The 27,317-nt window shown below is 34.0% G+C and overlaps 1 protein-coding gene across 1 annotated transcript in view; it reads right to left on the reverse strand.

Moving 5' to 3' along the window:
* Nucleotides 1-27,317, reverse strand: part of LOC149785920 (E3 ubiquitin-protein ligase rnf213-alpha-like) — a 427,433-nt gene that overhangs the window by 324,153 nt on the left and 75,963 nt on the right. The window contains exons 15-20 of the mRNA XM_089978087.1: nt 23,374-23,527; nt 19,635-19,852; nt 12,900-13,055; nt 12,245-12,394; nt 5,655-6,141; nt 3,757-3,871 (exon numbers count right to left, since the gene is read on the reverse strand). Of these exons, the coding sequence (XP_089834213.1) occupies nt 3,757-3,871; nt 5,655-6,141; nt 12,245-12,394; nt 12,900-13,055; nt 19,635-19,852; nt 23,374-23,527 (1,280 nt within the window). The remainder of the gene's footprint in view (nt 1-3,756; nt 3,872-5,654; nt 6,142-12,244; nt 12,395-12,899; nt 13,056-19,634; nt 19,853-23,373; nt 23,528-27,317) is intronic.

The following is a 27,317-nucleotide window of genomic DNA, read 5'->3' on the forward strand; positions in this document are numbered from 1 at the left end:
TAAACCAACCAGATTCATCGTATATGTATTTAGGTACAATTATTGGTTCATCACTCTGATCTTTTTTCTTTTTCGATTTTCTCTCTTTTTTCTGTGGTGGAGTTCTCTCTTTTGGTCTAGCTCCTAATTCCTCTGGTTGAAATATTGGCTCCTGTGGTTGAATATCTTCCTGTGGTGTTTCTTTTCTCCCTCGTTTTTTAGGTTTTGGTTCCTCTTGTTGAATATCTTCCTGTGGTTGAATATCTTCCTGTGGTGCTGCTTTTCTTCCTCGTTTTTTAGTTTTTTCCTTCTTCTCCTGTTGTTTTCTTTCTTTCTCTAGATTTTTTTCTTCCTTCTCCTGTTGTTTTCTTTCTTCCGCCACTTGCTTATTAAATCTTTGTGTATCTCTTGCCGCTTCTAAAAATCTTCTGTAACGTGGATCCGTTACTACACTCACATGTGTTTTTCCCGTATAAACTTTATATACCATGCTGTACCAATTATCACGAGTCCCATATCTTTTTTTTCCTATTGGAGTCAAATATTCATTTCGATCGCTAAAATAATTTTCCGCAAAATCACCAATTTGTTCTATAGTATACAATGCCGAGAGAGGTCGCGATATCATCTCCCATCCCTCCTCGGTAAAATTTTCTCTTAAATTCTCAATATTAAACTTTCCTTTTATCATTAAAGGTTTTCCTTTTCCAGGTTTTTTTCCTCCAGGTTGTCCTCCAGGTTGTCCTCCATCAGTAATTGCAAGTTGTTGCGCCGCTGCTGCTATTGCTAATCGCTCGGGTAATGTTCGTGATTGATCCTCAATACCTTTCAACATAGGAAAGATTCCACGTTTTCTAGCATCTGGATCTTTTTCGTCGCCATATACAACCTGTTCAATTGTTCCGGTCACTGGCTTCAACCATTTTGCCGAAGTTTCGGAAATTCCATGTTGCATATCTTCGTAACCACGAACATTTTTCTTAAATAATTGTTTTGTCGGAATAAACTTCTTTAATGCCGCTAATTGCTCTCGCGCTAATCTAGCAGATTGAGGTTCTCCAACTGTGCTAACTTTTCGACTCATCTTATTTTCAACTATATTGTTTTATTGTGAAATAAAATTAGTATCCGCAACCCACCATAATTCATTATGGCACAAACAAATTTTACAATACCCCCCCAAAAAAATGCTGTTTTTTTTTATGCCTGAAAATGCACTTTGGGTTGAAATTTTGCGGATTATTTTGCGTAGGAGGCTTTATTTTTGAAATCTGAGGCTTCTACGGAAAAAGTTTGTTTGGGAGGCTTAAATTTATCTGTGCCAGGGGGTCTGTACAACTTCCCTGCTGCTACTATAGTGCATTTCCTACTGACAAAATAGCATATGGATTCTTGGTGTCAAGTTATGTTATTAGGTGCAGACCAGTGACGGAGTGCTCTGTACAGCAGCACAAGGCACAAGATAATTCTGTGAAACAATTGTATTCAAGACTGAAATAATTATCTAACTCTAATGAATGGGAACCATGTGTGGTTTGTAAGCCAATCCACTGAATAAATGAATTTTATTTTTGTTTTTTAATATATTAACATTAAGATCTATAGAAAATGAATTAGTGGTCTGATCCTTGAAATGCAGGTCACTAGGACCTACTTTTGTTAGCAATCAAGATCATTCCATAAGATTAATATACCTATAAAATATCACATTACAAGCAGCTAGATCAGAAACATAATTATTGAAGCAGAAAAACGAAATCATTTTATTTAATACTGAGTGATAATCCTGAGAATGAATGCACCAATCAAAATATTATAACAATTATGAAAAGTGATTCTATATTTTATCTATGTTACACGAGATAAAAAATATGTGGCCTGATTATTCTAATAAAGTATATAAATATTCAAGCCCCCTGGCCCTGATTTTCTAATAAAGAATATAAATATTCAAGCCCCCTGGCCCTGATTATTCTAATAAAGTATATAAATATTCAAACCCCCTGGCCCTGATTATTCTAATAAAGTATATAAATATTCAAACCCCCTGGCCCTGATTATTCTAATAAAGTATATAAATATTCAAACCTCCTGTCCCTGATTTTCTAATAAAGAATATAAATATTCAAGCCCCCGGCCCTGATTTTCTAATAAAGTATAATCAAGATAATCAAGACTAGGCAAATGGTTAATATGGAACTGAGCCTGGATGGTCAAAGAAAAGGTAAAAACATAATTTTGGTAGAATACACAAGATAGAGTCAACCCATTCTGATTCAACTCGACTGATCATTCTTACCAAAACCAAACATTTTTTGTAGTGATGTTTCATTATACAATGAATTATACATTTAATTTGATAGAAATGTTTGCAATTATCCAACATCAAAGTTATTTTAAAAACACACAATTCAGTCACACTTAACCCCATGCTCACCCACCCACAAAACACACAATATATAAACTTCTCAATCAACCTTTACCCCATCTGTTAGATTGTCCAACTGAAATAATTATAAAAGATATGATAATCTTTTTCAAGTTTCTATGTCTTAATATTAATTAGCTGAGGGATTCAAAAATCATTCGTCAGCGCGGAACATGCCCAATGAAATTACATGTCATGTTTTGAACAAAACAGTTTGACAATTTATCAAGAAGGAATGCAATAAACTGAAAATATGGACACTGTAAGATGGCTGGCATGTGTAATCTGATGGATACAAGGTCATACAATAAGCTCACATGGTTTATTACTTAGTCTAATGAAGTCATGAAACATGAAATCAATACAATTCTCATGACATTAATCTTCTGCATACAACTGTCTGTACTTGCTTAGGTGGCGCTCACCAGATAATATGTACTTTTGAGAGAGTGACGTATGTAAGGTGAAGTAGTTCGCATTTAAAACATGCACAGTGGAGAGAATGTTTGCATACCTCTATGCTACGTTAATGTAATGTGGATGATATTTCTTTTGGATATTGTACTTTTGGAAATTTTACATGATTTAAGCACACTGCTAACTAAAATGACTGCTCCCTTGTGTTAAAAAATCAGTCTGAATTAGTCTAAAGTACACTATACATAGCAGCTATTAAAATAGGGAAAATGAATTTTGCCAGACTAGACAATACCAGTTTCTGAAAGTTTAATGAATGAATTACCAAATATGTAAAATGTCAAAAAAGTTATTGGCTCTTTTTTATACAATTTACCTCTGAAGTTCAGGAAGTGAAAATGACCAAGTAGAGCTAGCACTTTTTTGAAAGGTGCACATTTGAAGTAAGGCCAAGCTGTATACTCTATAACCCATAGTACACCCATCAATCATACACCAAAATAAAGGGAATTAAAGGTTCTTTGCATTATACCTAAGATATACAAGGTCTTTTTTAAATAGCCAGTATAGCCAGTGAGGAAAGCTGGGGAAATTCTTTTTCTTTAAAATCCTAACCCTATGCAAAATGCGAAACTGTATAGCGCCACCTTATAAATCAAGTCAAACTGCAAATAAAAAAGAACCTGATCTGCTATAGCATAATGAGCATGCAGATCAGGGTCTATTTTGTTTGTTCTACTAATTACTCCTAATAAACTGCACAGACCCAGATCTGCCAGCACATTATGTGAGGGCAGATCTGAGTCTATACAGTTTGCAGTTGGGCTTGACTTATAGGTGAGTATATACGGTATATAAAATTTTCCAATGTTCCAGCTACTTCCAATTTGTTAATGATGGAAGCAGTGACAGTTGTTACAGAAGTATCAGACCTGGTCGATCCGCCATTCCAGGATATTTTGGTAACTTCATCTCGACCCACTAACTGAACATCTCGAATGCTTTCCTCCGTCACACTGCCTTCACGGTCACAGCACCATACAAGCCCTACCAAAAATGAAAATTTTTTTGAAGTCAATCTTGAATTCCAACTTAATTATACTGTGAATATATTGAAAATTTTGTCAAGATAAAAATCTTCCATAGAGGTATTACACTGATGCCATCTTCAGTGAGTAATTTGGAAGCAAAGTGCACCAGCTGACAGTAAAGCAGACAATGTGAATTTTTACTGTGTAAATGGGGATGTGGTTTAACAACTGATACACATGGAGGTTTTGGGTTAAGTGGTGTGTGTGCATCATAGTGTATGTTATGATGTGAAAAACTACCGACCAAATGGGGATATGCTCAAATATGCTAATTTCAAAGCTGTTATCACTAAGTATGTCATGGCATTCCATTTTGGCCACTATTACAAAATGGGGATGTCCCTGTTTCAATGTATCCCAGCCTATTGTTGTGTATTCACATTAATGTCCCCAGTTTGCACCTTTTATGAATGCATGCACACACACATATTCACACACACACACACACAGATGTGCAGATTTTCACATTATACATTACTGTAGTGACAGTTATGGATATATGGACAGATGATTCAAAAGTGCAGATGGTTGTATTGGTTTCTTACAACAACTATCAAAAGACATGGTCCAATCTTTCAATTTTTGCATCTAATGCTTAATAATTTTTCAGAATTATTTTGTAAATAAAAATAAAGGTGAGAGATGAGTTATGAAAAAAAATACCATTAAACATTATGCATGCTCCACACGTGTTTTGTGCCAATTACCAATTTTCTCCTTGGTTTCATGTAAATGTGTATTGTCCTATAAATGTCTGGACAAAAATAGAATTTTTCATAAACTCTGTGTGATTGCTCTCACACATTTACAATCCTATTCAAGTATATTCTGACTTTGTATAATTTACTTGGATTTTCAGTGATCTATTTCTGTAATACCACTGATCAGTGCATCTAACATTCTTTGCAACAATGCCTAGCATGTTCTCATGGTCACTGAGTGACATTTTTCACAGTAAAAATAACCTGTGAGACTGGTAGCCAGCTGAAGCAGCTTTACTTGAAAGAGCCATAGGGACAATGCCAATTACAATTCTGACTTTATGACCCAGTCAAACAAATTGTGAGTATTTGCAGTACAAGGCACAGACAGCAATTCAAAACAAATTGTGCTGCAGGTCTACCTCCAAAAATTAAATGGAAACCCAGTGTAACATTTTGAAAATACTTGATAATTTGCTTCCTTATGAACTTACTTATAACAGGACTCCAACTGCAAACTGCACAGACCAAGATCTGCTGGCACATTATGCACCAGCAGATCTGGGTCTGTGCAGTTTGTTAGGAGTAATCAGTAGAACAAAAAACAAAGACCATGATCTGCAGATGTATTATGCTATGGCAGACCAGAATCTTTGTCATTTGCAGTTTGATTTGACTTATAAGAGAGTACAGATGGTACTTTAATGTATCTTTCATATTTTCAGTTTTGTAGCAGTAGCAGAATAAGTAACAGTATTGAAACTGTAGTAATGGTTATACAGTTACAGTACCACTACTACTATTGCTATCACTACTACTATTGCTATCACTACTACTATTGCTACCACTACTACTATTGCTATCACTACTACTATAATAAAATGAATTCATATCTTCAATAATCTGGTCGGGCTGTAGACATTTCTGAGCTTCCTTGCAATGGCAGCAAGTTCAGAGTGGCCACCATTTATCATGTCATCAAAAGTTGTCTTCTCCCTTCCTCACCTATCTCCATCTCTTCAACCAACTTAATTATACCTTCTTTATCCTCGTACACTTCCAACTGGACTTCCTGCATATCCATTAAAGCTCTCCTCATAGCATCCTCAATATCTTCATGTGTACAACCCACCTTCACAGCTGACAGAAGAGGGTAGATTTTAGCATCTGGACCTCGAACCATATCAATCTTCACCAGTTCTTGTTGCAAAATTACAAGCTGGTCAGTTGTGAAAAAGTTCAGTTCAAAGTACTTGTTTCTTTTTTCATTAATATAATCCAACCACTTGTCAAGGCACTTTTCCATAAATCTGGTTATCTTGGGAATAAAGTCTGTAATATCTTTCATATAAGATAAACGACCTTCAAGAGATACAGCAGGTTCTCTGAACTGGATACAGGCACAGACAGGCTGCACTGGGTCACAGCAACAGAAAAATCTTGCTTGCCAATTTTTGTACAGCACACATCCAGCAGATATCAGCTTGATGTATACACTGGCCAGTCTAGTAATACTGTCAAAAACCTGCAAAATTCAACAAAGACCATGCAAACTAGCTGGTAAACAGTCAAATCAAAATTATAAATGTTGGCACTCTTGGGCTGCCATCATGACAAATAAAGCCAGTAAAAGCAATCATGGCCACTCTTTTAATAATAAATTATCCTAAAGGTCCACTGCTGGGAATCCATTTCATCTAGAAATTTCATAATACTTAACAGTGTCAAAACAAATGTTTTTAAAATCAAATTTGAAAGCTGGTAATAAACTCTGCAAAGTGTACTGTGATTTAACCCAACTGGGCATTATCTGCAAAGTGTGCTGTGATTTAACCCGATTGGGCATTATCTGCAAAGTGTACTGTGATTTAACCCGACTGGGCATTATCTGCAAAGTGTACTGTGATTTAACCCGACTGGGCATTATCTGCAAAGTGTACTGTGATTTAACCCAGCTGGGCATTATCTGCAAAGTGTACTGTGATTTAACCTGACTGGGCATTATCTGCAAAGTGTACTGTGATTTAACCTGACTGGGCATTATCTGCAAAGTGTACTGTGATTTAACCCAGCTGGGCATTATCTGCAAAGTGTACTGTGATTTAACCTGACTGGGCATTATCTGCAAAGTGTACTGTGATTTAACCCGACTGGGCATTATCTGCAAAGTGTACTGTGATTTAACCCGACTGGGCATTATCTGCAAAGTGTACTGTGATTTAACCCGACTGGGCATTATCTGCAAAGTGTACTGTGATTTAACCCGACTGGGCATTATCTGCAAAGTGTACTGTGATTTAACCCGACTGGGCATTATCTGCAAAAGCATGAGGTCTAGTCTCAAAATATTTTGAAAAGAGATCTTTCGGGAATTAATTTTTCAGAGTTAATTTTCTTTATAAAATAACTAAGTCACTATAATTTTGATATATTTCATTGCTGGATTCAGGACTGTGTATTTTGACTTTTCACTTCATAGTTTAGTATTCTGCAATTTCTATATAAACTGAAATGCCCAAAATCTAAACTTAACTCAACTGGGTGTTATCTCGAGTGCTGTTTATAAAAACTGACTAGACCTTATTCTTTAAATCAAGAATTAAAACCTCAACATATGACAAAAAAGTCTTTAAGTAATGTAGCTACCTAATCAATTTAGAGAAAAATAAAATTTTAATTCATTTACATCATTAATTTTACCCCGTAAAGACTGTAAAGGTAATATATGTAAATGATACCCACACCCCATCTCTTCTGCCATGATGGCAAAAACATGTTACTGGTTTTTTTATCTGTCCTTGTCTTATGTACCATCAGTTGCCCTATTGTGAGCTCCTTAGAAAAGGCATCGTCTGCATCTCTGCATGCATTTAGTCCTTAATTGGTGCTTCTGATTTAATTTAATTTTTTACTTTGACCTATAATTTTTAGTTAAAAAAGAAATATATTTTCTTTTTTCACATACTTTAAATTATCCTACTTTGTGGTTTTTAATTTACCTAAATACTAAATTCACTTTTAATTAGTGCCTTCTAAGATGCTTTGGTTGCATATGTTTTAAGTTATATGCCAACTGCACGTCTTGAAAGTCATGTTTGAATTAATGTCTTTATTGTTTTTGTTTAATCAGAGCTTCTGTTGCTTTAAATCATACCTATTTTAAATAAATCATGTTGTAACTTACGTAATGGGATGACCTGTTATTGAAGACGGAATATACAAATGCTTCTCCTGGCATGAGTTGACATTACTGAAACATTGTTTCTACCCAATGATACAGGTACCACACACTGTATTACTACCAAACTGTTTGAATGCTAAACTATTCACTCAGCATAAATGCCCAGTTGCAACATTATGATGAGCAAAATCATAATCAAATTTAAAAAATAAAGCTTGATAAGGTGTAACTCCAAAAACAGTCATTACATTTTCTCCACAGAATGGAAACAATAGGTGTCAGACAAATTGACAATTAAGTTGTACCTACCACAACTATTCATATATGGCACATTTCCAAATGCAAACTACTCAACTCGGTCTGCTGAATAAAAATCTACCCCCAGTTTACAGTTAATGCTGTCTGTTGGAAATTAGTTAAACCCTGCACAGCTGAAATATATTACAAGATGCCTGATCTGCTGAAGTATTATGGGATGCCAATCAACAGCATAGACACAGACTGATGCTGATTAGCCAAAGTATTATGGGATATTTGATACAGGTCTTTGCTGTGTGCAGGAAATCAATGAACAACATTATGAACAGACACTAATCTCCTGCAGCAATTAGGACATCAGGGCACCATCTCACAAAACAATGTATGCCCAAGATTTTCTAAAGTTTTAGGTATGACATTTGGACATGATTATGGGTGTTTCACTAACAAGAATTGCATGTGTTTTGTCCTTACTTTCCCTTACAATTTATGTAACGTTATGGCAATTAGTACCAGGCAGCCATAAGTAGCAAGTTTTTTGTAAGTATGTTTATGGAAAGTGAGAGACACAGAGAGAGGGTAATTTTGAGATGCTCCCTGACATCCCAATATGTACCATTAAGTGGGTCTTTCTCTAACAAAGCTATTTAAAAACACAGTTATAAACATTCTCTGTTAAAAAAAATAAAGATATGGAAACATTAATATGTGTATTATAAATTTTACTTTGTTAATTATCCTGAAAAATAAAAGCAAGCGAGACATTAAATCATCAATTTTAAAGAAATTCTGTACAAAAAGCTGTAAAAACAATTACCTTTGCATAATATGGTATGTTAGGGTCAGGAAGTGCTGATATTCAGAGAGGTATTCCATACAATGTGATGTAGTAAAGGGATTTGTTTTAGTACTGAGATAAATTAAGATGTGGAAAAGTCTAAACCAGTACACTAAGTTCTTTTCCATAGCTCCTATTTATTAGTCATAACATTCTTTTGTCTGCATGCTGACCTGTAATGATGTCATTCTGCATGATAATAGTCCTTTCAAGTTGTTATTTCAGGTTTAATGCCATTTTTATGCATGATAAGCTATACATAGTGGTCAGAATAACTGGTGGAAGAAGAGCTGGGGGAAACTCCGGCAAGAACTACCAACCCCACAGGAAGCTTAAATGGTAAGCTTTCTCACATCCCCAAACTGGCAGGCTTTCAGACTTGAACCCAAGCAGATAGAGGTGAGATGGCAGTGATTGGTCAAAGCCAGCACTTTAGACCACTTGGCCACCTGTGACCCCATTGCCTTTAATAAATCCAAGGAGGAAAAAAATAAAAAATTCCTTAACGTAAATGATGATGTTGATCATCAACATCTTCATTATCACCATAATCAGACTGTCATATCCTTAAGAAACTAGAATTATAAAATGTTTTAATAATGGTTAATAAGAATTATTTAATGCAGATTCTGTGGTCCTTAGATAAAATAAATACATGTCAACTAAAACAAGAACTAATATTCATAACAGGGGCAACTTTATTAGTGAAGAATATTTATAACGATATTTCAAGAAAAAGCTTGGTTTTATCCACAACATTTGTACAGTATATAGTTCCACTTGGATATTACACTAAATTTCATTTCTATACAACGATTCTATAGACAGACTAATAGACTATTCCTACTGGATTATTATATGTGAGATTAATAAACTATTCCCATTTTTTATGTTTCTATTTCCAATGAAATTGCATATTTGTGCAATGATTCCTCAGAGTTTCAAATTTTGTGATTAAAAAACATGGCTGCATCTGCATAAGCCTGAGAAAACTAGTATTGGAGCTAATAATAAACTGCATATGTATATATCACAAGAAGAAAAAGAGGATGCATCTTGTATGACATCAATAATATTCCATCAAATGAAAGAATGTACATACTTTGGGCTGTTTAAATGCTGTTCAAAACATCAAACTGAAATGATTATATCTTCAATGGAATGTATATGCCTTGAGATTGATGATGAGAATAAATACTACATTCATTTATTATTTCAATATTGCTTTGGTTTAATTCAGATTTAAAAAAATGCAAAAAAAACCAAAAGGATCTGATAAGAAGATAAAAATTTCTCCCTGTTTATATGGATATCAATCTAACAAATAGAGACACCTAACAGTTTATCAAATTTTATTTCTTTGCATTAATGTCTCATTAAATAAATAAAAAGATTTTAAAACTACTTGTTCTTATACGGTTATAGCTGGTTTTATCCTATCTGTAGCTCAGTAAATTTTCAGTTCAGCATCATTAAATGTAGTTAAAAGTAACTAATTCATTTCACATGAAGGAGTATTTAAAACTAATTAGGTGCTTTTAGCTACATTTAATGACACTGACCTGAAAATGTACTCAGTTACAGATAGGATCAAATTTGCAATGCTGTGTTGAATGAAAAGTTACAGATAGGATCAAATTTGCAATGCTGTGTTGAATGAAAAGTTACAGATAAGATCAAATTTGCAATGCTGTGTTGAAGGAAATTTAAAACATATTAATTAGATATGGTCAATAACTTAATCATATATTGAATGAATTTATGAAGTATGTATCTGAGTGTGCCACAGAGAGAGAGAGAGAGAGAGAGAGGGGCAGGCAGACAGACAGAGGGAGAGAGAGCGAGAGAACACTGAGATGAATCCCTGATTTAATGAAATGGATATACATCATGTCCCACAGTATACCATGTAATTTGTTCTAATACAAGGTTTTGCAAGCCTACAAACAAGCAGGGGGGTGTTAAAGCACAAATGAATTTTCTTTTCTTTAGATTTTGGTCTTACAATGCAAAGAACTGAAGCAAAATTGAAATTAAAGCCCAATTCAAATTATATCCTTCATATTTCAATGAATATAAAATAGTTTGGAAGGTTGTAGCTGACACAAAGAATGGCATCAAATTTCAGATTGGCTTTATAATGGTAGACTGTTGGGTTGTCTATGGAAATACCAGTCTGAGGACTTTCAAGTACACTCATGTATTTTTTAATGAAATAAAAGTTGGTAAATACAGTGAAGTGATTAGATAACCATTTTGATAACTAAAGAAGTATGGTTTAGCCATTTCCATTAGAAGTAAGTTAAATTATGTTTATTCATCATCTGCTAGCTCGACAATCTCTCTCACACTCACACACTCACCAACACCACACACCCACACACAAACACACATGTATAGTTGCTGTTTTCCTTTTAGGGTGGAAAAATATTAAGGCAGTGGCATATCTTAAAGTATGAAAATCTGAATTTGTATTAAAGTATTGTAAGAAAAACAATAGTTAAAAGTTGTATATTGTTTAAAGACATATAGGTCTTTAAAGGGTCTAGTTTTACGGTTTATTTTGGACGGGGAGGGAGTGCTGCATCACTGATAGTGGCAACTCTGACAGTACCTGAACATGCAAAATCATAAATCTCTCTCTCTCTCTCAAACACACACACACACACACACACACACACACATACTAACCATCTTCTTAAATAAAAAATAATACCTTATTTCATTTAATTTGACCATATGGTAAGGGCATGTTTTTCCCAATATTTTTGGGCTCATTGAACTGTTTTTTTCGTTTTCGTCATCTTCGTCGCCATCTTTTGTAAATATCATGCCCTATTATATTTTACTGATATATTACCTGCCTCCCATACAAAAGAGTAGCTTACGCAAACGTTTTTCTTAGAGGTACAAAATGTTCCTATGGATATCTTCATGATATGTACTTCTTTTCTTACATTTAAAACTGATACAGATTATATGCATAAACTTATGTTGCATCATGAAACAGGGCCCTTATACGGGTACATGCTGCTTTCCTGTAATCAATAAATTGCACAGACACAGACGCTTATCTGCTTAAGTATTATGGGATGCCTAAATTGGGTCTAAAATGTTCACTGTTGTGTGCATATTAAATATTATTAAACTACTAAAATTATGGCATTTTGATGCAGTTTTATTTTTTCACAAATGAATACAAAGATGGGACCTCATGCAGGCAACATGTATCTGAAAGAAGTTAATTGATTTTGGAAAAAATATGGAATGTAACCTGATAATGAAACCTGTTTTTAGTCCCCTAAGGAACACTAGAAAAATATATGCCCTGTTCTATTTTTAGACAGTTACCATGGTAAACCTGTCAACATTTTCCTTCCTCTGCTCTACCTTCCCAGCCACCAGCATTAGCCTGCTTTGAAGATCCAGTATCTGCTCAAATGTGTATTCCTTCTTTTTACCTTCCCACGTGAATGCAAGCTGTATTGTTTTATGAAAATCCTGAAAGAAAAATTTTAATGTTTGTATAAAATATTTTCACTGTAAACATGACTTAATGCTCACTGCAGTATTTATTAATTTTGCATGTAACTTAAAAAAAAGCTAACAAATTTAATTTGTGTTTTGAATAAATTTACTGAATAAATAGATCACAGCCACATGTAAATGATGGAAGCAAAAAATCCAGTTTTAAATAGTGAAAACAGCTTTTTGTTCATCAAATATCACTCAAATTTATACTACCAAACATATAATGAATTGTATATTTAAGCACAAATAGACAGATAAGCCCATGCTAGCAAGATGCAAGGTCCAAATTTGAATTAACAATTTTAAGGTAAAGTCAAGTTTAGTTGTTTTCATCAGATTTGTCTCTCATGCAGAAGCTTTGTTTGAGATAAAGAATGATTTAAAAAAAGAAACATGAACAAGGCACTATACAATATGAATGGATCCACTAATGTACATTATATATGAATGGATCAATCCGTATCAACATACTTACCAGACAGGGTTCAGTCTCTTTCATGCCATTAAGTTTTCCAACAAAATAGACTCCACTAGTATTAATGGCTGAAGCCTGTTCCAACGAGGCCACTTCCACTGACCCATGAGCCTGCTTGACTGATTGTAACCACTCCAAATGATTGCTAATAGACTCCTAATTAGAGACAAAACAAGAGAGATTTTGATTTCGGAGATGATCTTTCACACACATAAACCAATCACATGCAGGAAAAGTTATACATTTGCTATCTTACAATGTGGAGGATGAGAAAGGAAGAACAGAAACAGATGAAATAGATTTGAGTGATACTTCATTCTCTAATTGGTTACATGTACAAGAAACAGTAAAAATGTTAATGTTCTTTGTCAAAACTTCTCAGTAGTGTGCAAATAGGTGAATGCTGGTGTTTTGGATATTAAAAAAGTATATTTGTATTCTTGTAAAGTATACATACATTGGAAGACATGGAAGAATTGGAAATGAGTGTACCTAACATGGGTACCCTTGCCAATATGATGCTAATGAATGACAAACTCAGAAAGGCTACAACTATACAATTCTGCCAGAGACTGGTGTAAGTCATCTTAACTAATGTAAAGCTTCACACAAAGTTCAAGTGTTTGATCCATGAAATCCTTCAAAAGTTATCAAATGGATATTCAAGATCCAAGACATAATAATAAGCCACAAATCTGTAAAAAAAAAAAAATTACCATAAAATTTTAACAATTGGTCTTGTCTAAGACTTTCTCAACACAAACCTTAACACTAAATTTTATTTCATTGCTGAATACCTTCAAATGTTCCTGAGCAGAAATAAAATTCACAACATGACATGAAAGAAGGGGATTGATGGGTATGGTTAATGCCAGATGCCTTCTCAACAAAGGATAGCCTGGCACCTATTTTTTAGACTGATATGTATTCTATGTATACAATACACATATTTCTCACGCCAACTTACTAATTGATGCAGATTTCATTCATTACACAGAAAAGGTCCATTACAAAGAGTTGTGCTCAATATAATTTCCAGAGCCTTAAACAGAGGAATTTGTTTTAGGAAACAATGTTAGATGAATGGTTTGGGGGCATAACTTTAGAAGACATGGAATTCTGAAACCCAACTCATTCAAGGTTTCATTAACATAAGATACGTCAAATTCGTTTCAATTTACTGAACAATTCTAATGGCAAAGAAATTTTGTGACATGAGGGCCAAATGAACCTGAGATATCTCATCTGCCAAACACCGGCATATTAACTAAATACAACAATAGCTAGCCAAGAAATCTGGGTCAGTATGTTACTTTCTTTTGAAATTTCTTGATTGCATATGTTATGAAAACAACTTTTTCAACGTCTTTCTATTCTTTGTTGCTTCATCTGTATTTGATGACATATCAACATCATTTACCCAATACTGAAAAGGCCTTTATATCAGGAAGCTTTATGTATAAATTGGTCTACTTCGGTTGAAAAATGTTTGAGATAAAGCTATTTAAACATTTTTCTGTTTTTAGTAGCAGTTGTTATATTTGATGGCAAATAAGCATCATTTAAAGACCTATCAGTGAGGATGCTTTCTGTAAAATATTCATTATAATACACAGTCAACAGCAACACTAACTATGAAGGAAAGGTCAATTATGAAGGTGAGAATGTCTGTAGGCTTGCACAAGAATATAACAGTTAATTATTAATCAATCAAAATGTATATTAGTTACCTACAATATAAAAATCCAGTGAAACAACTTGATCATCTTGTTTGATCAAATAATGGAGATCGGTTTTTGAGTTGTTTCAAGATTTTTATATTTTAGTAATGGTGGAGTTTCATGGTAATTTGCACAGATTTGAAAGATCTTCTACCTGTATGCTTTCTGTCCAATTTGGTCAAAAGTAATGAGAAGGTTTTGTATTTCTAGCAGTGGTAACAATATTTAATGGCAGAACAGTATCATCTCTAAATCTGAATGCCTTACATGCCAAAAACCTCTCCACCAAAATTGCTCCAATGGCATTTTAGCAAAAGCTAACAAAGAGATAAGGTTGACAGATGAATGACAAACTATGTACAACGTACAATGGATACATGACCACACTGTAAGCTTGCTTGCCTTTTTAATCAGATAAGCTAACAAATGTCCCTAGAAGGGACTGACACTCGGGCTGAAAAGAATCCAGGAATCCAAAATAAATCCATTTCTTCTTTATAACTGCTAAGTATTTAATCAGATAAGTTAACAAATGTCCCTAGAAGGGACTGACACTCAGGCTGAAAAGAATATGGGAATCCAAAATAAAACCATTTTTCTTTATAACTGCTGAGTACTGAAAACATCTCTGATCTCTTGCGCAAGTCCAATATACCAAATCTGGTAACAAAAATATTTTCATTTGGAGTGAATTAGTCATGATAAGAAGTCTTTTGGTTGTTGTTGTTGTTGTGGGGTTTAACGCCATTTTTCAGCACAATAGGCTATACATGGCGGCCAGTATTAATGGTGGAGGAAGAACCCGGAAAACCCCGGAAAGAACCACCGACCCACGAGAAGCTACTGGCAAGCTTTCTCACATGCCCACATTGGCTGAATCTTAGACCTGAACTGCTGCAGACAGAGGTGAGATGGCAGTGATCCGTAACGAAGAGCGCTTTGGACCACTCGGCCACTCGGGGCCCCCGAAGTCTTTTGGAATAATGATAAAGATTACATATTCCCATGCTTGTTACTACCTCATTTTAAGTTGTATTTGTTATGTTAACTGATTTTTTAGAACATCTTCTACCCTTGCAAGAATTCACAATGTTGAACTCTGAAAAGCTTTATCAGAAATAAGGGAATCACACTCATACGAGTTATGAAAGTTACTGAACCAAATTAGAATGCAATATTCATTCCTTTGATTCATTGTTCATTTGTTTCCATTGGCAAATTATTTAAATACACAATTTCTGAGTACCATCTGCAATAGAGAAAAGTCTAGATTGAGGCCTACAGTAGATTAGAACACTTTATAAAGACATATTTATTTAAGAAAGGGTTTACATTGTACACTTATAAATTTAGTAAAACATGTATGTAAAAATGTTTTAAAAAAAGGATAAACATTTTTGTTTACATATTTACTGTTACAATCTCACTAGGTGACCAGTCATCTATATATAGTAATCTGCCTACTGCTTAGCAGGGGCCCCGAATGGCCGAGTGGTCTAAAGCGCTCTCCATTAGGGATCACTGCCATCTAACTTCTCTCAGCATGGGTTCAAGTCTAGGACTCGGCCAATGTGGGTATGTGAGAAAGCTTGCCGGTAGCTTCTCGTGGGTTGGTGGTTTATCCCGGGTTCTTCCTCCACCATTAATACTGGCTGCCATGCATAGCCTATCTTGTGCTGAAAATGGCATTAAACTCCACAACAACAACTGCTTAACAATGCAGTTACAATGATGTCAAGGTAAAATGGTCATCCATGAATTGCCAGTAAATATTAGTACAGTGGTTCAAGGATAGCTTTGGGCTTCGACCTTTTTCTAATGTAAAATAAATAAGTTTCTTTTCCTTTTTCCCTTTCAGTGATTCATGCATTATTCCTGCTGCACTATTTCTGTCTTTCTTACTTATGTTAAAGATATTTTATGAATAATTGAAAGTGCTATCTATCTAAATCTTTGAATTCTGTCCTTAAAAGTCATTTAAGCCACAGTGTAATCAACAATTACATAACTCACCTTTACTTATACTAGTCTCCTGTATACCTTGTAAACATTATCATGCAGAGAATAAATTCAGACTCAAGTAATACTGACCACTTTTCTAACTAATGATTTGTTCAGAAGTCTTGTATCATTACAATAAACGTTTTCATCATATGAAAATTAAAAATTTAAACTTTTAATTGGCACCATATAGCCAGTATTGTTGCTACATATTGTGTGTGAGACAGCTTAACTACCCACCCACCTACCTACTTACTATGACAGGACATAAAAGACATAATATAATAATAGGAACATTTTCTCTACAATATAAATGTACAGGCATTAAGTAATAAAAAAGCAAATTAATGTTGTTTTGTATTAAAAATATTTAAAAATCATTTTTTTTTTTACATCTGCTTTAGAAACTATTATCATTGCCCAATGGTAGAAGCCATATTTTACTTGGTGAAAGTCACATGCTTCAAGCAACCTTGGAGTAACAACCACTAGTGCAAAGTTCCTGCATTAAAATTACCTTAATTAACTACTATAGGTGAAGCCTCATAGAAAAACATGCAATCCACATACCTAATCCCTATACTCATTCACATATACAATACAAACTTCACCTGTTGAGGGTAATCTACCTAGTATAAGGTATACTTACAAACATAATTTGCCAGTGAATAAACATATTTATTCCATCATGTAACTGCAATGGTCAGAAAGGACTTTCTGTCTAGGCTAGGATCTATATAGGTCTAGCATGAATGAATCAGTGCTATCCTAAACAGTTTTTTTAACCCATGTTAGTAAAGCATAAAAAGTAGGTTACAGTGAACTGCATTGGTTTTAAGGATATAGTGTTAACAGAGATGCATCCAATTAATGACCTTTATGACCATAAAATAAGCAGCACTCATGAAATGAACTTTTAAAACATAAAAAATGTAGAACTTATCAAGATCAGATCCAGTCACCACATTTCATCATTCTATGTAGAATAGTGTGCATACAGCATACCAACAATTCATGTAAGGTTGTGGTACTAATAGTAATGCATGTAATCACTGGTTTGATGATTCTGGAATGAACAGAACTTGAGACTGAACACAGGGCAGTGAAATATGAAGTATGGGATTCAGTGACCTACTTTTGTGCTGAGGATTTACAACTCATCAAGATGCATCCCCTCTACTTTCATGAAACTAATATCACAAATATATAAACAGCATGCAAAAATATACACAGCTGTCTTAAGCTAATGGTAGAAAATTACCCAAGCCAGTAAAATGTGCAATGTAGGTCACAATGATCTTCTATTGTGGTATGGATGTAGTACTAACAGAAATAAATAAAATCAAATAGCTTTATCTATCATAACAGAGCTTGAGAAAACAATGTAATCTACAAAATTTAATCAAAGTCAGCAAAGCATGAAATATAGGTGACAGTGATCTATATATGTAGTATTCCACATCAAGATACTACACCTTACCAAGGGCCAAGATTCCAGGTATAACAGTATTTATAAAGGAAGCAAAAAAACTAAACTAAACATAATAACCCTGACTGTATAACTAATGAAGGGATTCCAGGTGGCTGCGTGGTCTAAAGTGTTCACCTTAACCAATCACTGCCATCTCACCTGTCTGCATGAGTTCAAATTTCTAGTTTAGGACATGTGGGTATGTTAGAAAGCAGTTGCTTCCCATGGGGTGGTGGTTCTTGCCAGTTTTCTCCTGGATTCTTCCTCCACTAGCAATACTGGCTGCCATGTACTGACTATCATGTGTGAAAAATAGCATTAAACCCACAACAAGAATAACAAAATAATGGACAAGTTTGCACCAAAGTAGCCACCTCCACTCTGCTATGAAGCCTACTCCAAACTGCTGCCAGAGACCTAGGAAGAAAGAACAGCTGGAATTCTATGATGATATATAAGCTTCAATCTGTGCAGACACCAATTCCAACACCAACAACAGGAACAGTGCAACAGCTAACGTGTTTCATAGAAGTGATCTAAATTTGCACTTTGTGTTAAAATACCGCATTTTCAACAGGATGCTTACATGATTTGTTACAACTCTAGGTCATAAAATATCTAACAGAAAAAAAGTGAAACCAACAAGCAAATCTACCATATAACACAATAATTTAAGAGACACTTACAATATTATGAATTAAATTCCAAATGATCTTAAATGTTGCACCACAAGTCCAAAATTATAGAATATTCTGAATGAATTCCAATAGTCTTGAATGTCTTGATAAAACCCAATGATACAATGCAAATTGTCTTTGAACGAGTTCACAAAACAGTAATGTATTAATCCAAAAGTAATGAGCACTTGAGTAATTCCAATGAATATTTTAAATAAATAATTCCTCTCAAATTGCAACTGATTTGATAAACAACTGTAAGCTCTCATCACAAATGAATTCAAACAGACTGATCTAAAACAGGAATTTGTTTATCAAGGAAATCCAACAGGTAAAATCCAGTTTGCTTGTAAATAAAACCTGCTTTGAATTCAAATGCTATGTAAACTTTCTGTACCATTTACAATCATGGACAAAAGTTAAGCACACAATGTAGATTATGGTAAGTGTACATAACAGATTAAATTTGCCCATAAGACATTACTTAGATTATTTCATCATATCATTCCTCTTTTACATCATTTCACTGTTTCCTGAAGCTGTTTTATATGCATATTTAATTTATGTTCATAGATGTGTGTGTTTGTGTGTGTGTGTATGTGTAAGTGTATGCATGTGGGAGAGAGATGGGAGGGGGGAGGAAAGGAGAGAAAAGAGGTAAATGAATGGCCTATCTTGAATATCTTTACCATCTTTCAGTTCCTGGATACTGAATGCCATGTACAATATATTATTTCTTTTCAAGCTTATTAGTTCTGAGCCTGTGTTGGTTTTTTCTGCAGGCAAATTGAAAATTCTTTAGAAATGGGTGACATGGTTGACCCTGCCATGGCAGTGGAGGCAAAATACAATGCAATAAACTTACAAGTTTTTTGGGCAATTCTGGATCATCCTTTAATGCATCCCACACCATTCTGCATTTTTCAAGTAAGGTCTTGTACCCAGAACCCTCATCAAGGTCAAAAATGAGGGGAGCATATCCAGTAGCTGCTTGGAGACAGTTGACCTTTGCAATTTCCATGTCCCCCTCCCCTGCTGAGATGCTGGCCAACTGTACAAATACCTTCAGTTCCTTCAGACCTCCTGTAAAAATGAGCATAGGTGTTTTAACAAATTTTTCCATTCACAATGACAAACAAGCAGACAGATGGAAAGACAGTTTAATAAAGATTAAAAAGACAAGAGAATCTATACAATTTTAATGTCATCCTCATCCATATCATGCCATTCACAAACATCCTCAATAGTTTCATACCCTGAATAAAAAGCCACCAATCTGAATGAGTTTAACAAGATCTTTTAGAAAAGAAGTTCCATCTTAAATGAACTACAATAGATCACTGAACCAGTGCAATTACATAATTTAGAGAAATGTATGCATAAGGAAATCACTGACCCTGGAAATTACAGACCTATTTCTATACTACTGGTTATATATAAAAAAAATTCAAAAACATTTAGCAAAGCAAGTTTATAACTACTCTTATATCTTTTCCCTTTCCCATAAACAACATTCATGTCAAACAGCTCACACAAATTAACTAATCATAACTAATCAATGGATTGAAGAAATGAACAATGGCAACCTAACTGAAATCATACTTCTAGATTTTAAAAAAGCCTTTGATCTAGTTTCCATGATATGTGAACTACATTCATGCAGATTTCATGACTACACAAACAAATTAGTTTAATTTATATTTATGTGACAGGAAGCAACAAATCTGTATGGGAAATGTTCACTCTATCCCCTGTTATAAGGCACTGTGTTCCACAAGGCTCTGTACTGGGAACCCTTCTCTTTATTTTATTTATCAATGGTTTTTCATTCTGTACTAAACATACAAATACAAATATTGACATGTTTCCAGATGATGCAACAATTTCTTCATCAAACAGCAGTGTCTATACCCTGGAATGCAAACTATGTTCAGACCTAAAATCAACTGAGGAGTCGTCAAAATAAAATAAGATGGTAAAAAGCAAATCAAAAACAAAAACACATTCTTATGGCAACATCTAAAAAACCTGCATAGTTAAAGGAGAAAGATATATCACTGTACATTGATAATAAGGCAGTTGAAAATGTAAAATATCAGAAGCTATTAGGAGTAATTTTTGACAGAAGTCTGAAGTGGGAAAAACAAGTAACTATGAGTAGGTCACTCACATCTAAAATTTCATTGATTAGAAGAATAAAAAAGTAACTGTCAAATGATTCCAGAATTCTTAAATATGATTCTTATATACTTCCAATATCAGGAAATTGTACTAGTTCCCAACTTGATGGAATTCACATGCTTTAAAAAGGAGCAGCTCAGTTGATTCTTGATGTCCACACTGATGCATCATCACCATCATCATCATCCAAGTTGTTCACAAAATTGAAATGGTTAAGAATAGACAAGAGATTTTTTGAAACCTGTTCTGGTTTTTATTTGTATCAAAGATGTTGTTCCTGAGTACATGATTAAGTTATTCCACAAAAATGTCTTCTCCCTATAATATAACATAAGATTTTTTTAAAAATTAGAATTACCAAAACCTGCATTGAACAATTCAAAGGAAGTCTTAAGTATTCTGGGGGTAAAATATGGAAATCACTTCCTGCTCACATACAATCTGCTGATTCAGTTCAATTTTTTGAAAAAATATACATGTAGTATTTCATACCTATGTATTAACAAACAACAAGAAAAATATAAGTACAAGATTGTGTTCTAGGATCTATCACATGTCATTCTTCAAATATAATACTTGTTTTGGCATCTTTTATATTAGCACATTTATGAAAGTATGTATTATAAAATGTCTTACATATATACAAAGCACTCAGTGTATAAACATCTCCATACTTTTGTACCTAACAATATTTCATGACAAAGTATAATATTGATGTTAACTTTGCTAAATTCCACATTTTTGAAGAATAACCTAAGGGTATATCTAAGCGTAAGTGATCACTAACTAATATCTATAACTGAATATCATTTCAAAACATAGCTATTGGAGAGGTGAAACAAAAATGTATATATGCAGTTAAATCCTTCTAGTCATAATGTATTTTAGTATGTATGGGAAGATGTGTTTGTTTGTAAATAGTTATTTTCATGTCACCCTCTTTAAATACTGATATTATTATTACTATTATTATTATTATTATTTTTATTTTTATTATTGAAACCCCAAATGGTCTAAAGCACTCACCATTACTGATTTCTGCCATCTCATGTCTCACCATTACTGATTTCTGCCATCTCATGTTCACATAGCTTCATTGGTCTCAAGCCCAGCTAATGTAGCTATGTGAGAAAGCTTGCCAGTAGCTTCCCATGGCTTGGTGGTTCTTACCTGGATTTCCCAGGTCCATCCTAGAGGTGAGGAATTGCGTTAACTCCCACCCCCAACAATAATTATTATTATTATTATTATTATTACTATTGTTATTACTGTTATTATTATTATTATTATTAAACAATGCTTCCATACTTGTCAACTTTTCAAAAGCCAAGTAGGGAGACTGAATATAAAAAATCAGGAGATTGGGACCTAACATTGGGAGGTTTTTCACGGTAATTTTTAAGCCTCATTTTTACTAGTTATTTACTAATATTCGAGGTCCAATATGTGTCAGATTCTCAAAGGACACACCATTTCTCCCCGTGATGTGTCTTATTTTACCCCACTTGTGGTTCGTGCATTCGCCTCAGATGCAGGAGGTCATGGGTTTGAACCTTGGCCATGTCATACCAATGACTTATAAAAATGGTACTAACAGGTGCCTCACTAAGGCACTCAGCATTAAGAAGTAAGTGTCAGGTCTCTGGACTTGCCTTTTTTGCATATTCTGGTCAGCTGTGGCCAAACTGCACAATAGCTAAAGGTTAGTCTTAAGTAAACAAGCAAGAAAACCAGAGTGACTAACAGTTAATCCATACCACTGCACTTATCTTGTGAAAAGGGAAAGTAAGCTGCATGCCATGTTTCTTCATTACTTCTTCTAATTTAATGATGGAAATTAAAGTCTGTATATACGGTATAGTAATGCCAGGTGTTCACTCATGTAAGTTTCTTTGGTGGAACTGGAGATGCTATAGCATCATAGATAGCAATCAAGAGATTAAAACTAATATCTGACAATTTTTTTGTGTGGTTTATTTTCTGATTTTAGTAGATTAAAACAATTCATAAATCAACATGAATAATGTTTAAACATTCTGTTTACTGAAGAAAAAATAATTTGTAGTGTGATAATTATTTCATGACAACAATATTCATGTGTGATAAAATAGAACAATTTGGCTTCAGTGGATTGTATATGATACTGATGTAGGATTTTGTAGAAGAAAGAAAATCAACAGACATAACGTAATAGTCAGGAATTCTCTGCAAAAATCGGAAAATGTTAGGAAATTGGGAGGTAGATGTGGAGCAACCCCAAAAATCAGGAGTTTTTACTCCCGGCGGGAGAGTTGACATGTATGTGCTTTTAACATCTTCCGTAAATGTTTATACAAATCTATCCATTCTGTAATAATGGTATCCACAACTGAGCATTAAAACTGGGTTAAGTTCTCAAAATAAAATCTATTCTTCTTCTTTACCTTTCATGTGTAATCTTAACCACTCTAGAAGTTTCTTGCTGTTGATAAGAGCACTAAGACAAGTGGATCTTTCTACGGTCATTTCCTTCAGGAGCTCACATGTCTGCATTAGACTTTTGTCAAAATCTTTCATTTTTGTTTCTCCATGTTTATCCTAAGAGATAAAAAGATAATTGAATAAAGATAAATCAGCCATCCATTAACTAAAACATAACTACAGTTGTATATAGACTGTATGATGTAATGAATATAATTTTACATTTTATTTTAAATATCCAGTATAGATTAATATCATGATTCATAACATTCTGACTGCCACTAAAATGATTTGATGCTGTATGTAATAAGCTTATTTTGCCCCCAATTGGCATTTTGCTGATTCAATTGTTTACAGCTAATAAACTCACCCCTTACACTTGTCTGTTGCTATGTGATATTGGTGTTCTACAATACTCCCAGATTGATTTTCTGTTTCTGAAGACTTTGCTTTTGAGCAAAAGTTTAGAACGTGGAACCAAAAGGTTGACAGAACATATATAAGGGTGAATTCCATTGAAAACATAAAAAATGTATGCTGCATTTTTCAAATAATTCTACAATCAATTAAATATCCCTATGCCTTTTTAAAAAATATGCACTTCGAATATTTTTATACTTTTAATTTGTTCTTACCTCTTTTATGCAATTTACTTATAAAACCCAGATTTGAAATTCGGTACTTGTTCGAATGGTGAACATGTATAAGTGGATATTATTTTTTGGCCCCAGGGGTCTCAAGCAGGGGATCAAAGAATTCCTTCTACTAACATTTCTATTACTTTTCTCAAAAAACTTAAAAGTCTTTGAACGAATTCACAATAATCCCAATATAGTGTTTAGTCAAAGTGAATCAGCACTTTGTAAATGATTCCTCTGAACACAACTAACAATGGTTCCAGAGACTGAACTTAAAGTAGGAATGAACAATTACTCACTTGGTCTTCTTTCATATACAGACTGTCACCTGACCTATGACACAACAAAATGCTCTGGACTTAGGTCATTTTGAATTGAAATTTCCATCAATTTTCTAAAATAATGTCAGGTCTGTTTACTTAAATTTTAGCAAACAAACTGACATAAATCTGGTAGAGCATAGAATTTCCAATGGAAAAACCAATGTCCTGAACTCAAATATCAGTAAACAACCTATTTATAACTTAAAAACATGACAAAAGAAGGTACGCACTGAGATTCAATCATGGACAAAGGTCAAGCACACAAATAAATTCAATGTGCATTTTAGATTTCACAAAAACATTTGACTCTGTTGACCATCAAATTCTCCTTGAGAAACTCCAAATTTACAAATGTGGGAAGAAAGTAAAAATATGCTTTACATCTTATCCCCCATGGAGGTACCAAACATTTACAATAAATAAAATGCTCAAAAGAGATCAACTTGTACAATTATGTTGTTGCTGAGGGTTCAGTACTAGGTCTCCTGATGCTTCGAACGTTTATCAGTGATTTTCATCTTTCCTTATAAAACAGTGTTACAACAACAGCTCTCTATGTTGATGATGTCCCTCATCTGCACGGTTCTCCTTAGCTCAACTACAAACTAACTTGCAAGGTACCCTGATTTGGGAACCTGGTAAAGGCATAATCGAATGAATTAAACACTAAAACTATTCTGATTACAACAGTCCACCAGAAGATAAAGATTATCTGCAGCAATGATAGATCTTTCTTACAAAAATACATCATGGCATTTTGTCACATTCACGATAAACTGTGGATGCTGAAAACAATCTAATACATAATGACCATATTAGACACATAATGAAAGGGTTTACAGTTGCTAACCAAGATTAAACACTTCACCCCTGTTTTTCTTAAAGTAAATGCCATGTACAGTACCTTGATTAATGTAACATGGTAATGAGAAAGTGTTGTCAAACTATATTGCCTATCTATATCATTCAGATCCCACAAATGGACAATAAGAGTCCATGCATGCACAGATGAACTAGAATTACTCAGTGAAATTGATCAGAAAATGCATGTTCATAATTTCAAAGCAGGAGAGGTGACCTCAGTATTTCCTTTGACAAAACCAAAATGAAATCCAACCTTTATACAGTCTTCAACAAGAAACAATGACATGACAAAATTCCCAACACAGGAGTCCTTCCAGAGATGCTGCTAGGGTTTTGTCTGATGGAGGGGATCTCCACTCCAACACCTCTTCGCTAAAACATGAGGGTAGTTCAATAAAATGGAGATGGAGGATGGAATTGCCATTATTTATGATTTACCCAACACTTAAACATCTGTCTTTCTTTCTTACTGCTCTGCTCTGTATAGGATCTACTGAAAATGAAATCCTCAAATGATGCCTCCTTGAGTTGTATAAGCACCTTGGTGTTGTGTTGTAACAACCAAGATTTCATATTCTGTTTTTTTTCTTTCTTTTCTTTCATGGTTCACCTAATCTTGCATCTGGCACCATTTTAGAATTATCATCCTCCATTCTATCAGAAATTCCACTTCACTCTTTACTTTCTTCACTCTGCTGTTCACTTTGCACATTTGTTCCAGCATTATTTACTTCAAAATATTTGTATATAAATAATGGCCTCAAGGGAGATTCATTTTTAAACTAACTGGGTTTAACTTTTATTATTATTATGTAAATGTATTGCACTTATTGTTTACTTAATTGATATGAAATCATGACCAAATGATTAAAGGAATCCACAGGTTTTGTCATTTTGTGTACATTGTGTTTATGGTAGAAAGTTATGTGATGTAAGATAACAGTCAAACAATATATTCCAGATCATTGTCCTAAACTGGAATTCCTGATCATACACAAGTGGGCAACCCTCAAAAACCTCACTCACAAGCTTGCAATTTGTAAGTGGAAAAATGTAATTTGCAAGGTCAGAAAATAACAAGTAGGCTATCATATAAAATGATGATTTTCTATCATTTTTATATAAAAAAGTTATTTACTGGCAATTAATTTGAGTAATGTGTTCAGTTTTGACTTGAGTCGAGAGTAAGGAGTAACAATGACTCAAAATGAACAATAATACGAAATAATGAGAACTTGTGGACTTCAATTATGCACATATAGGGATAATTTCACACAAATACTTATCCCAGCTAGAAAAATGCACAAATAAACTAGTTTTTCTCTAATCACTAATCACTAATGCCCTGTAAAGGGAAAAAAACCGGATAAAATGCAAAGCCATACATGATGTCTACAGATGTTACAAATGCAAGTAACTCTCAAAGATATCTTAATTAAACTGAACAAAAACTCAATCAGGGATGAAATCCAAATGTCTATGAAGAACATACACAACAAACATGGAAAATTTCCGACACTAATCCGCAGAAAATCTTCTTGGACATCTACAACGCATACACTATAGCCAAGCAAGTCAGAAAAGAATGAAGGATTATGCATGTACAACAAAAATTCAGGTGTCCCCGGGGCAATGGGTCACCCTAATGGGAAGATGAAATCTTGTCAATCAGACAGAGTATTTTTCCATTTTGAAAAGTACCAGTTAAACAATAGCCACAGGTATTAATGATATCAAAACAATAGGATTAATTACAGGTATGGTATTAATGATATCAAAACGATGGGATTAATTACAGGCATGGTATTACTGATATCAAAACGATGGGATTAATTACATTTGCAAGATTCTGTAATACACTGCATACAGCTACAAGAGTAAAAGTGTAATAACTATAATAAAAATTACAGAAGAACTGTAATTTGTTGATCTGCACATCTTCAAATGACAATCGAAACATAGAAAGCTTGAATGACACTCTTTTAAAAATTGTGATATTCTGTCATACGCTATATTAGGTTCCTACTGAAAAAGGGAAATAACCATAGCTAAAAAATACAGTTATTTATAAACATGCACATA

The sequence above is a fragment of the Sinohyriopsis cumingii genome, chromosome 12 (assembly GCF_028554795.1).
Source record: "Sinohyriopsis cumingii isolate HCF-2022 chromosome 12, ASM2855479v2, whole genome shotgun sequence".
In the NCBI taxonomy this organism is placed as follows: domain Eukaryota; kingdom Metazoa; phylum Mollusca; class Bivalvia; order Unionida; family Unionidae; genus Sinohyriopsis; species Sinohyriopsis cumingii.